Source organism: Actinia tenebrosa, unplaced genomic scaffold (assembly GCF_029948245.1).
Source record: "Actinia tenebrosa isolate PJP-AT-01 unplaced genomic scaffold, QUT_ActTen_1.0 PGA_scaffold0__85_contigs__length_37466705, whole genome shotgun sequence".
Taxonomy (NCBI): domain Eukaryota; kingdom Metazoa; phylum Cnidaria; class Anthozoa; order Actiniaria; family Actiniidae; genus Actinia; species Actinia tenebrosa.
This window is the reverse complement of record NW_028292569.1, coordinates 21,518,890-21,531,938: the sequence shown is the minus strand read 5'-3', so window position 1 is coordinate 21,531,938 and position 13,049 is coordinate 21,518,890. Positions and strand designations below refer to the sequence as shown.

The following is a 13,049-nucleotide window of genomic DNA, read 5'->3' as shown; positions in this document are numbered from 1 at the left end:
AACGTTGCACGATTAAAAAGAAGTAAAAAAATACGGGAAAAAAATAAATAAGTTATTTACCGTCCTATAGTCGGTCCGGATAGGGAAAAACTGTGCCCTCGGTCTTGAAAACGGACATCGGCCTAACGGCCTCGGTCCGTATATTCAAGACCTCGGGCACAGTTTTTCCCTATCCGGACCTCCTGGCCGGTAAATAACATATATAGATTTCAGTTTCCGAATGTCAATTTTCCTCTCACGGCTATTTATATTTATAAGGCAAAGTCATAATATTGAAAGTTTAAGCGCTTCGCGAAGAAAATCGAAAGTTAATGTAAGAAAGGTAACTTAGGAATATTAAAGAATGACAACCACACAATATAATCCTACCATTTATTTTGGTGATTCAATTTGCCAACATGCGATTTTTTGTGGGATAATTTCAGGTTTCGTAGTGTTTATATGTATGGAAATTTATCATTCCTGCACTTTGTTCGGGTCCTGCTGTTCGTCGTGAAGAAAATCATTCAAAGTAACAACTGAAATTGGTTGCCCAACCATTGCTTAATTGCTTCCTAAATTTCGCTCTCTTTGAAGCTGAAAGCAAGTAGCGATTTTACAGGAGTTTTAACTTTGACCCAACAAAGCAAAACAGTCCAAAATGACGACCTCCCTCTCAAGTTCCCTCGCTGATATATACTTATCCTACTAAACTTAGTGTTGTTTTTTTTCCAGTCAAATGACTAGTACTTTAAAAACATCTAACTACGAGTACTCTTAGTACAATAACAAAACAAGTATATCTTTTTTGCTCGTTCATCATGCTAGTTTGTTGCTCGTTTTCCGGTAAATGTAGCTATGTTATCTACAAATAAAACAAAATTAAAATGTCCTAATCTCTATCTGCACACTGCGTCGAATTCTTTTCTTCCATGATTTCATACAATTTAACAAAAAAAAAAAAAAAAAAAAAAAAAGACGTCCAAGTGACGTATTTGAAAGCTCGACCAATCAGAAACGCGATGTACACCGGGCAGCCGCGGGCGACGCTTTTAGCGTTACGCACAGGGTTCTCATGCGATGACCACGAAAACTGAGTTGGATAGTTTAATGTGGTGTGCGCTGTCAACGCATTTATTACCTCACGCTATCTTTGATCGCCTCAGCTAGCAAGATTGATCGCGGTCAATGTGACAGGTGTTCGGTGGGTGGTGACAGGGTGACCATGGTTACCGCTTATTTGTGCCTGGCTCCGCCCATCCCACCGAATATGCACCTAACGCCAAGCCCATCATTAACGATGAGTTTAACCACATTCTATACCTATGGTGGCCCGCACCGGAGCTCCGCTGTAATAATATAATGCTTATGAATTTAGAAGTATAATCTTTTGGATGTTAGAGACTTTTGTTTTTACGTTATTACCTCCAAAACTGCGGAAGTCATATCGGCCAACCTCCCTCCCCCTTTCATGAAAAGGAAATTGACATGGAGCGTAATCTCTATGTAACACTAGCGTGCCACCCGTGCTCCCACCCTTCAAGTTTTCTTTTGGAAACAATTAAAATATAATTGTTTCGTGCGAGATTCCTTTGGGTTTGGCGGGAAAATGATACATCGCCCGGCTCTCCACCTATAATTGAGACATTCCTACGCTCCTGCTACGTAAATCCAATTAGGTATGGAGAACAGTAGAAAAACAACCAAACGATAATAAAAACAAACAAACAAGCAAACAAACAAACTAGCGAACAAACGAAGTATACACGAATGAATTAATTTCGTCTGTATATAATTTTATGAATTGAAAAAAAGAAAATTAATAATCAATCAAACAGTCAGTCAGAGAGACAGCCAGTCACTTTTTTTTGAATTTATTTATAGTAGAGCATGATTATTTTCATGTGTATTTAATATTCAATACTATATTGATCTAGATAATATATGAATTTATCTAATAGTAATGATAAAAGGATAAATTATACACCGTGAAAAGAACTTACTGACGTTTCGGACGATAGTCCTTTCTCGTACTCCGACGTGAAGTTTTTTCATCTTTTCACGGTGTATAATTTACCTTTTTATCATTACTGTTTCAACACACTGAAACACCGATGCAGCTCACACTAATTTTAAGCTAGTTACCCCTTCTATAAATCTATCTGACCAGATAAGGATGACGTCATCATCATTAACATTATTTCTTATCACAATGACAATTACATTATTTGTTAACAAAACAAACGATCATATGAATTCGGATATACATTAACGTTTTCTCTAAAATCGTTAATACAGCGCTTTCATGTGACGTCAAAGTGGCCCTCGGCGTATCAGAGCAATACATTTTCTATCCTCGGGGAATTGAACTTTTTTTTTATACTAAAGCTGTGCAGAAAGCTTCTATTTTTTGGTACATTAATATGGCTGCCTTGTCACGTGAGTGAAAACGCTTGATATCATGAATTCATTTTTGTTATTTCTTTTGCCTAGCTGACTTGTTGATACAATGAACAGTAAAAGCAATGATAAATCGCTTCGAGGAATCTACTCGGTATTATTTTGTACCTAAATTAATGCATTAGTAAAAATATAATGTGTATCATTCCAGAAAAACTGAAAACATTGTCACCATGACTTGAAGTTTGTCTGCAATCAATCTCACTATATGCGTCACGATCTGGTAATGGTGGAGGGATGACTTCAGTTGAAGACAGAAGATCTAATTCTGCATAGATATCTGGCCTGGGTGCTGAAATAACAAAATAAGTTATTGGCCGACTAATTCAGTTATTTAGTTTAAAATCTACCTTACAGCAAAAAAAGATGTGTTGCATGCCAAATCGTCTCTCAATGCATGATATTCCATAGGGCCTTGGTAATCAGAATAACATTATTTTTAAAATCGTTATTTTTTTGGACTTCAAATTTCATGATACTGTGCGTGTAATTAAAAGAAATGTAAAATGAAGCATGGTCCCTAATATACAAATGATACTTGTGCACTATCACACTAATTGAAACCTTGATATTTAAATATAGCTTTAATTGATGTCATTTCAATTAATAATAATTTTTTTTAAAATCGATAATGAGCTATTGTACTACAAATTAATAAAAAGATGATGATAAGTATTCTATTCTAACATCTTTTTCATACTTCTTTTTTGCTATTGTCTATCTGGTCATGGATTGGTATGTTCCCCTGTTGTCTTGTTCTCTTCTTTTTTGACAAATCAACACTTGCATATACGGGTATGTCATTTTCTACAGCCTCCAGAGGCAAAGAAGGCATTCTAAAGTTAACGGAAATGGGTTTAGTCTAATAAAAATATACTTCTTCGGAATATAAAATAGAGAAGACCATAATATACTATAATCTGATTTGTTAATCAAGACATAAATACGTACTCATTTTCTCCTGTTTGCTCTTTTCTATCTGCTGATATAGATATTCCACAAAATAAAAGGATTCATTACAGTTGGTAAAATGGTTATGTATGGTTAAATATCATGACTTGCACGATTAGCTTATCAAAAATCATAACTGCTAAATTGTTTCTTACTGAGGATATTTGAATTGAGGATTAGACTGTTTTAATTTGGATGGAAAAAATTAAAAAGGGTTAGGAAACAGAGTCCAAGAGGGACAAGAATAAAATTTAAAAAAGGAAGGGCATCAAGGAAACGTAAGTAATGCTGATGTGAGCAGCAGGAGCAGGAGCAGAAGGAGAAAAAGTAGGCACAGAAGTGGAAGAAACCATAACGATCAATCTATCACAACATGGATTGCATGGATTGCATGGATGGCGTATTGGTTTACCGCTCGCCTCACACCACTGTGTTCCTGGTTCGAGCTCAGGCTCGGGCTGGATCATGTGTGAGTTGAATATGGTTGGTGAGTTGTTCTCTCCTTACGAGGGTTTTCTCCGGGTTCTCCGGTTTCCTCCCTCCATAAAAATCAACATGTGAGTTGAGTGTTGTGTGTTGTAAATATAGAATGTAGTTGTACTGCTTGTGGAGGGAACCTCATGGAAGAGCCCGGTAAATGGAGTGATGGTTGTAAAATGTATATGTACATGTATATAACATTAGTAAGGAATGGCAATAATAATAATATCTTTTAAATGTTATATACCTTTGTTGTTACTGTATTTTTTATAGATCATAACAGCGAGGACGATGATTATCGTTATCAAGACAAATATTACTGTTCCACCTGCTGCCAATAAAAGGATATCCTTATCAGTGACTTTGTTGTCTCTTCCCGCAATAGGACTGCTAGTCTTGACTACAACAAAAGTACAATATAAGAAAAAAAGAACGAAAGAACGAAAGAAAGAAAGAAAAGAAAGAACGAAGAACGAAAGAGAGAAAGAAGGAAAGAAAGAAAGAAAGAAAGAAAGAAAGAAAGAACGAAAGAAAGAAAGAAAGAAAGAAACAAACAAAGAAAGAAAGAAAGAAAGAAAGAAAGAAAGAATGAGTGAATGAATGAAAGAAAGAAAGAAAGAAACTTTAAAAGAAAAGAAAAAAAAAACGAAAAGAGCAACAAATGTGAATAACGAAAAAAAAAAAAAAAAAAAAAAAAAAGGAAAAATAAAAAAAAGAAAAGAAATTCGTATCATAGGTCAGGTTTTAATTTACACCAGAAAGAAATCCATTTTAATTAGGCTTTTACCTTGTTGTACCTTTGTTGTTGAAAGCACTACATTGGTTGAACTTATTGAACATATGTCTATCCACTTAGAAGTAGAAACTAACACAAAAAATAGATGCCTAAGTCGTTATTAATTTAATTAATTAAAGCTTCTATGAGTATGTGTTGAATTGTGGATTATTGTTTGCTTCTTTGATTGATTAATTGTTATATTGACTCCATTATTTAACTATAAACATAAAAACAAAAGCAGAATCAATTGCAATTACAAGTAAAAACTGTCTAAGGAAACCGGCGTTTTAAAGTCATACTGACGTCGCCTTCTTTTGTTAGTTGTTACTTGTTTATGCATTTCAAGTCGCTATTGATCAAACAGAATCACTAAATTAGCAATAATTATAATAATAATAATAATAATAATAATAATAATAATTAATAACCATGAAAATAATTAATGAACAAATAAAGCAAAAACAACAACAACAAACTAAACTAACAAAGAAATGAAAACAAACATAGAAAAACTTCATCAATACCAGTTTATGAATTGATTTTTTTTATGTTTTCTTTTTTCTTTATCCTCTTTTTTTTTTTTTTTTTTACTTCAGTTTTCATTTGAATCTGTTTTTCTTAGTTGTTTGTTTGTTGCGTTTGCTTAGATTACCTCGGTTTAATATTGATATTGAGTTTTTTACATGGCGTTTACATTTTGTTTTCTCACGTGCATACACACTAAATATATAATACACTATACACGGTAGACTGTCGGTAAAGCAACTTTTGTTTTCCCGAAAAAAGGAATACCTTTGTAGGTTTTTGTTAACACTGATAATTTAATAAAAGAAGGACATAAAATAAAAGGATAAACCATAAGAAATGATGAACGAGAAATTTATAATTCCGCGGCCGAAATTTCAGAACTTTAAGTAATTTACACAATGAAATCTAGAAACCTTTTCATGTAATTTTTGAACGCTTCTTGGTTTTTATTTATTTGTTTATTTTTTGAAACGACGCGACTTTATGATGATTGTGGTTTTGAAGAAAAAATAAACATAAGAACCATTAAACGAAAGAGAGTTTCAAACCTGTTTGGGTGACATTGATAAAGCGTTCATCATAACCAAGTAAATTTTCTGCTTTACATTTGTACAATCCATAGCTGCTTGCGTCAATGGATACTAGTTCCAAGACACTAACACCAGTAACAGTATGAGATCCAGTCGATATTGATCGATTACGGGGATCATACCACGTTAATAGAGGAGAGGGCACGCCATGGGCCAAGCAGTATATCCTGATTGTACCCGATTATAGAATGAAGTAGCGGTGTCAACTGCATCTATTTCTGGTTTGACTGTTAAAAAAATAATTGATTTAATTGCTTGTTTGTTTGTTTGTTTGTTTTTGTTTTGTTTTTGTTTTTGTTTCTGGTTTTTCAAACCAGCACATAACAGAACAGATAAGTAACGGTTTAAACCGTTTCTATCGGCTAAAAAAACATCAATATAACGGAGTCTAACGGCTAAAAAAAAACACAAATTTTTGCCCTAGCGCCCTTGCATCGACATATAGAATTTCGTATTAGCAAACAACAAAAGAACCAGCTAGGTTGACAAAATAATCAATGTACTAAACTCACACTGGACAGATATTGCTGTACTTCTACAGGTTGAATTCTCCTTCGGGTTGTTACTGGCACAGCAATTATATATCCCACTATCGTTTCTTGTGATATATGATAGATTAATTGTTACATTTCCCACGCCTTGGTTCTTATGGAACTTGCCACCATCCCTCAATCTCAGCCATGTGACGTTTGGTTCAGGAATTCCAACCGCGGAACAGCTGATAAGTATTCTATCGGTTTCATTTACACGTATCTTTGAAGACGAGGGATTTAACGTGATATTAGGAAAAGCTGTTATAAGAAGAACGAAACTCATTCAAAACCCTGAAGAATTACGATCATTGGCCGTACTAAAAAAAGTACAAAAATGCATCCAGATTATTGATCGTGCTAAAAAAAATACTACGAAAAGTCACCTTATATATCATTAAAAAAATAATCCATAAAGTAAACAAAAGCAAAAACGACAAACCAAACTAACTAAAAGAAATTTCCTTTTTAGGAAAAAAGTTGAATACAAAAAATAGATATAAACAACAGCAACAAAACAAAACAAAACAAAACAAAACAAAACAAACAACAACAACAAACAAAAAAAAAAAAAAAACACGAAAGGTTGGTGTAATTAATACATGGATCATATAAATACTTGAAGCTCGTTAAAATCACGATATATGTACCATTTTTCTAATCTTACTAATAATGAGATGTGTAGCATCTAAAACAAGTTGAACTTACATGTTACGACGAGCTTGACTTTACTCGTTATGGGACTTCTTGTTGCCAGCATCAGAACACATCCATACGTACCACTATCAACCAGAGTTACATTATGGATTACTAGTGTAGCAGTTGATTCTTTACTCACTCGAACAGGGTTCAGTAGTCTAGCAGGACATGTATTTATGGTTATGTACCATTTCCCCTCGTTGAATACAGTTTGCTGTGAGATTTGAAATGCCCTGCCATTGTCAGCATAGAACATCCACTTTGGCGAATAAACACCAAACTCTTCCATCTTGTTATCCACACTGTAATCCCACACGAGCTTAGCTGTTTCTCCTACAGACACATACGAAACACTTGGTGGAACTACTGTGAAACGAGCTGCACCTAAAATATTCAACCACGATATATTAAAATATAAAAATATAATGTACTAGCAAAATGGATATTGCTGTAGGATAAAGCGATGTTTCTGAGAAAGTAGAACAAACATATTCTCACCCTGCGTCCTGCTCACGAGTAACACTACTTTGAACATCAGTGAAATCCATGGGACTAGAGACGCCTCCATTGTCTCAGAAGATTAAAGCATTAGTGGATCATATTGATCTAATATTTGAATAGGTAATGTATTTCACTTTCATGATTCGTTGTTTTATGCATGTGGAATTTCTTTCTCGAACCTAAATATCAATAAAAAGTATTTTCTTCCATTCTAGCGCATTATAGCACCAATCAAATAATGCTAAAATGAAATTCATGGTTGTTTCGTTGTAATCATTGGACCACTTGATTTAATATCGAGTCAAAATGATTAACGTTATTCTTGTGCTCCTTATTATTATTATTTCTTCCGTTTACTAAAAACAATCCAACGAAGCGTAAGGGCGTAAACGTATTTCTTATTCCAGATGATTTTCTTCTGACGCTTCAAATATTTACATTATACTGGAGGCAGGGCATCACTAAGAAAAACACTTTAAAAAGTGTTACCCCCAGTCATTGCAAACCAACTCAGCTTTGTTCTCAAAATAATATACCAGTGGAGATATTAATGAAATCAAGTATGACGATGGATTTCGAAAGCATCTAAACCTTCACGATAATGAATGAAGCTCCTCGTGGTTAAGTATTGTGCTCGAGAGAGGGTTCGTACCCATGGAAGGCGCCTTTTGGTTTACTGTCATTCAATAATGGGAAACATACCTTGTATCGTGTGCCCTGGACGTCCTTTTCTTAATTACTACCACTTATAGTATAATACTAAATATTTTATACGCCAGTACGAGTCTAAAACTGTTTTTGAGTTGCCGAATAAATCACATTTATCAATGAGGGAAAAATATTGGAATTATCTGACAATATATTTAGATGAATATTCATTTGATATATTTGCTTTGTTTCCTTTGCACTTTTGCTTTCTTATTTTATTGTTCACTTATTCCTCCTTTTTATCTTATTTTTGGTAGAAACGCCTTCTCTTTTTTATTTTATTTTTTTATGAAACCTCTAGGTAGTTCTATCAAAATATTCAACATTACGGGCTTTAAAACAACTACTTTTCTTCTACGCTAGAATAAAGGTGTATTTGTTGGTATTCTGATCCTTGCTGCTCGTGATTAACATTCGATGTAGCATGTTTTTGCGCTGTCTCACAGGGAACATTTGTTGGTTGCCTTATTTTATCATTTTCCCTAAGTAGCGACTGATACTCGTGCTCTCTTGACAATGACTCTCCATTATTTATCTGTTGATAAAGATGCTGAGTTCCTGACAGAAAGTGCTGCTCTGCAGGGTTCTCTTTTGGTTTCCTTTCGTCCAATAAAGTTGGAGTGCATTCTCTCCACACTGCTCCAACATCAATATTTGGTGGTATCAGGTTTGGTGATTCGTGGGGTGTTTTCGATGCTGCTGGTTCGTGTGTTTCAATTTCTATTCTAACCTGTATAAAAGAATATAGTAAAACAAATTGTGTTTGTTTGTCTGTTTGTTAGATGAACCCAAAGCATCTACTCTTTCCCTATTACTGCTTAGGTTAAGTTGGTAATCAATAAGGGGTCAAGGTTGAGTGAGTAGTCCGATCCATATTCAGATATATATTACCACTTAAATCCCCCCCCCCCACCCCCCCCTAAATAAATTATAGATAATAAATCAAAAACGTAGTCCAAGTCAAGCTGTGGCTTTTTTCCTTTCATTTTCATTTTCTTATTACAGACATTTTATAGTATCAAACTCACCTCTACAACTGGAAAAGATTCTTCTGGTTTTGAAACCCAAAAAAGCAAAAATATAATCGTCAAAACGTCATGAGCTATGAATTTTTTGTTTTTGCACGGTAGGGAGTCTCAGGATATGCAACGGATGGGTTAAACTGATTACATACAGTACGTATATGGAACATGTGAACTTACCTTTGGTTGTCGCTCCTCTTCCTTAAAACTAGAATATATTTAAAATTATGATAATAAATATAAGATAGACACACCCCGATAACACAATGTTGCCAGATATCAAAGAAAAGAAAGAAATAGTAAAATATATCAGAATTATAGCATTGAATCATTATCAATCGTTTTGCATAATTCACGGATCCTGATTAATTCTACGTGACTTGCACTGTATTATGGAATTAAAGTGTTTACCTTTGAAGCCAGTCCTTTTGAAAATGTAGCACACTAATAGCGCCATGATAATATTCACAAGTATTGATATTGATGTTACGATTAAATGAACTGTTGCAAATGTGCGACCTAATGAAAGCAGGAAAAAAAATGATTAAAGGTTACAAAGAGTATTTGCCTGCAGACCTGGGGAAGCGGTAAAGGAAAAAAAAATTCAATATATAGAAATGAATAAATTAAAATATATGTAACCCTTATTTATACTTATATATGTAACATTGACATAACCTTGAATAAATAGTGTCGAGCAAGACCTCTCTCCAGGCTTGGTTCTTGATTTATGACCTTTGAATGATGGTTATAGGATATCAAGTCAAATGTTAATAAATAAACTGAAGTAGTTAAGAAAGTGGCTCATCAGATGTTTATTGTTAATTCTGACCTGCAGTGGTTAGTGGTGATGATGTCGTTATTCGATGGTGATTTCTACTTGGCATCTGAGAGGGTGGATGGACTGGGGATAAATGACATTAATTGTTTATGACTAAATCATTCCAAACATGCATCCATGCATCCATGCGTCCATGCATCCGTGCATCCGTGCATCCGTGCATCCGTGCATCCGTGCATCCGTGCATCCGTGCATCCGTGCATCCGTGCATCCGTGCATCCGTGCATCCGTGCATCCGTGCATCCGTGCATCCGTGCATCCGTGCATCCGTGCATCCGTGCATCCGTGCATCCGTGCATCCGTGCATCCGTGCATCCGTGCATCCGTGCATCCGTGCATCCGTGCATCCGTGCATCCGTGCATCCGTGCATCCGTGCATCCGTGCATCCGTGCATCCGTGCATCCGTGCATCCGTGCATCCGTGCATCCATCCAACCATCCATCTATCTATCTTTAACCGTCTAAAGTTAATAATATGTCATTGTTCTCCAAACCTGTTTGAATAACACTAATAAAGTGTTCATCATAACCAAGTATTTTTTTAGCTTTACACCTGTACAACCCATAGCTGTCTGCGTCTATGGTTACTAGTTCCAAGACACCAACACCAGTAACAGTATGAGAACCTGTGGGTATTGATCGATTATGGGGATCATACCACGTGAACAGAGGAGAGGGCACGCCATGGGCCAAGCAGTATATCCTGACTGTACCATTATTATATGAAGTAACTGTGTCATTTGACTGGACTACATCTATTTGTGGTTTGTCTGCGAAGAGAACGAATTGATTCTTCCAATATATACCTTCTGATATACGTTTTGCCTAAATTTGTGAGTTATATATATTTTCTTTGCAAATGGCTGTCATAAAAAACTTTAAAAATAAGATAATAATAGGTATTCACTAGATTTAGATTGATACATAGCTAGCTTTTTATCGTGTGAATGGTCATTGGATCTTTGGCTTTTGTACCACTATTATATGAAGAAATTGTGTCATTGACTTAACTGCATCTATTTTGGTATGTCTGTGAAAAAAAGGAATTGATTCTTCCAATACCTTCTGATATACGTAGTTCGATATAGTTCGAGTCCATTTTATTTTTATTTCCTTTGTTTGCTTTTGCTTTTGCTTTTGCTTTTGCTTTTGCTTTTGCTTTGCTTTTGCTTTTGCTTTGCTTTTGCTTTGCTTTTGCTTTGCTTTTGCTTTTGCTTTTGCTTTGCTTTTGCTTTGCTTTGCTTTTGCTTTTTGCTTTTGCTTTGCTTTTGCTTTTGCTTTGCTTTTGCTTTTGCTTTTGCTTTTGCTTTTGCTTTTGCTTTTGCTTTTGCTTTTGCTTTTGCTTTGCTTTTGCTTTTGCTTTTGCTTTTGCTTTTGCTTTGCTTTTGCTTTTGCTTTTGCTTTTGCTTTTGCTTTTGCTTTTGCTTTTGCTATTGCTTTTGTTTTTGCTTTTGCTTGCTTTTGCTTTTGCTTTTGCTTTTGCTTTTGCTTTTGCTTTTGCTTTTGCTTTTGCTTTTGCTTTGCTTTTGCTTTTGCTTTTGCTTTTGCTTTTGCTTTGCTTTTGCTTTTGCTTTTGCTTTGCTTTTGCTTTGCTTTTGCTTTTGCTTTGCTTTTGCTTTTGCTTTTGCTTTTGCTTTTGCTTTTGCTTTTGCTTTTGCTTTTGCTTTTGCTTTTGCTTTTGCTTTTGCTTTTGCTTTTGCTTTTGTTTGACGTCTGTCTTTCTTTCTCCTCTATATTTTTGATCTGTCTAACTGTGTTTTTTTCTTGTTTGCTGTCACTAGATTGGTATTCAGCCAAAGTGTTTTAGGTAATAGGGTTTGCTTAATAATCTCATGATCTATTAGGATAACCCAAACATCGACATACAACTTCGGTCGAGAATATAATCAATGTACTAAACTCACACTGGACAGATATTGTTGTACTTCTACAGGCTGGTTTCTCTTTCGGGTTGTTACTGGCACAGCAATTATATATTCCACTATCGTTTCTTGTGATATTTGATATATTAATTGTTACATTTCCAACGCCTTGGTTCTTATGAAAATTGCCACCATCCATCAATCTCAGCCATGTGACATTTGGTTTAGGAATCCCAACATTAGAACAGCTGATAAGTAATCCTTCGGATTCATTGACACGTATGTTTGAAGACGAAGGATTTAACGTGATATTAGGCAAAGCTGTTATAAAAAGAACGAAACTTAATTTAATACACTGCAAAAATTACAATAATTGTTCATGCTAAAAAAGTTTCAAGCTGCATCAAGAATATTGATATTAATGGTGCTAAAAAATACAACAGATAGAACCTTATCTATTATTAAAAATTATCTATAAATTAAACAAAAGCAAAAACGACAAACCAAACTAACTAAAAAACGTTCCGTTTGAGAAAGAAAAACTGAATACGAAGATAGTTTAAAAATAAATAAAAAACAAAGATAAACGAAAGCTTGATGTAATTATAACATGAATGATAAAAATAGTTGAAACTCGATAAAATCGCAATATATGTACCATTTTCCTACAATCTTAGTAATAATCAGATGTATAGCATCTAAAAGAATTTGAACTTACATGTTACGACGAGTTTGACTTTACTCGTTATGGGGCTACTTGCTGCCAGCGCCAGAACACATCCATACGTACCACTATCATCCAGAGTGACATTATGGATTATTAGTGTAGCGTTAGATTCTTTACTCACTCTAACAGGGTTCAGTAGTCTAGCAGGACATGTATCATTGTTTATGTTCCATTTCCACTTGTTGGATGCACGATTTTCCTGTGCAATTTGAAATGCACCGCCGTTGTCAGCATAGAATATCCACCTTGGTGAAGAAAAATGAAACTCTTCCATCCTGTTATCCACACTGTAATCCCACATGAGCTTAGCGGTTTCTCCTACAGACACATATGAAACACTTTGTGGAATTACTGTGACACGAGCTGCACCTAAAATGTTTAACCAGGAAATAT

General features: G+C 34.8%; 3 protein-coding genes across 5 annotated transcripts in view; 1 reads left to right on the top strand and 2 right to left on the bottom strand.

The window, feature by feature from the left end:
• Positions 1 to 13,049, top strand: part of LOC148913774 (uncharacterized) — a 203,344-nt gene that overhangs the window by 64,668 nt on the left and 125,627 nt on the right. The window lies entirely within an intron of this gene.
• The window catches only part of LOC148913782 (uncharacterized), a 30,270-nt gene that overhangs the window by 17,063 nt on the left and 158 nt on the right, over positions 1 to 13,049 (bottom strand). Inside the window, exons 2-5 of the mRNA XM_089039977.1 lie at positions 12,648 to 13,025; positions 11,972 to 12,250; positions 10,562 to 10,837; positions 10,059 to 10,130 (exon numbers count right to left, since the gene is read on the bottom strand). Coding sequence (XP_088896103.1) covers positions 10,059 to 10,130; positions 10,562 to 10,837; positions 11,972 to 12,250; positions 12,648 to 13,025 — 1,005 coding nt within the window. The remainder of the gene's footprint in view (positions 1 to 10,058; positions 10,131 to 10,561; positions 10,838 to 11,971; positions 12,251 to 12,647; positions 13,026 to 13,049) is intronic.
• LOC148913783 (lachesin-like) lies at positions 804 to 7,563 on the bottom strand. Its single transcript, XM_089025942.1, has 6 exons — positions 7,494 to 7,563; positions 7,005 to 7,379; positions 6,279 to 6,557; positions 4,118 to 4,270; positions 2,645 to 2,731; positions 804 to 844 (listed from the first exon to the last, which is right to left on the bottom strand). The coding sequence occupies exons 1-6, from the start codon at positions 7,561 to 7,563 to the stop codon at positions 804 to 806; spliced, it is 1,005 nt and encodes a 334-aa protein (XP_088882068.1).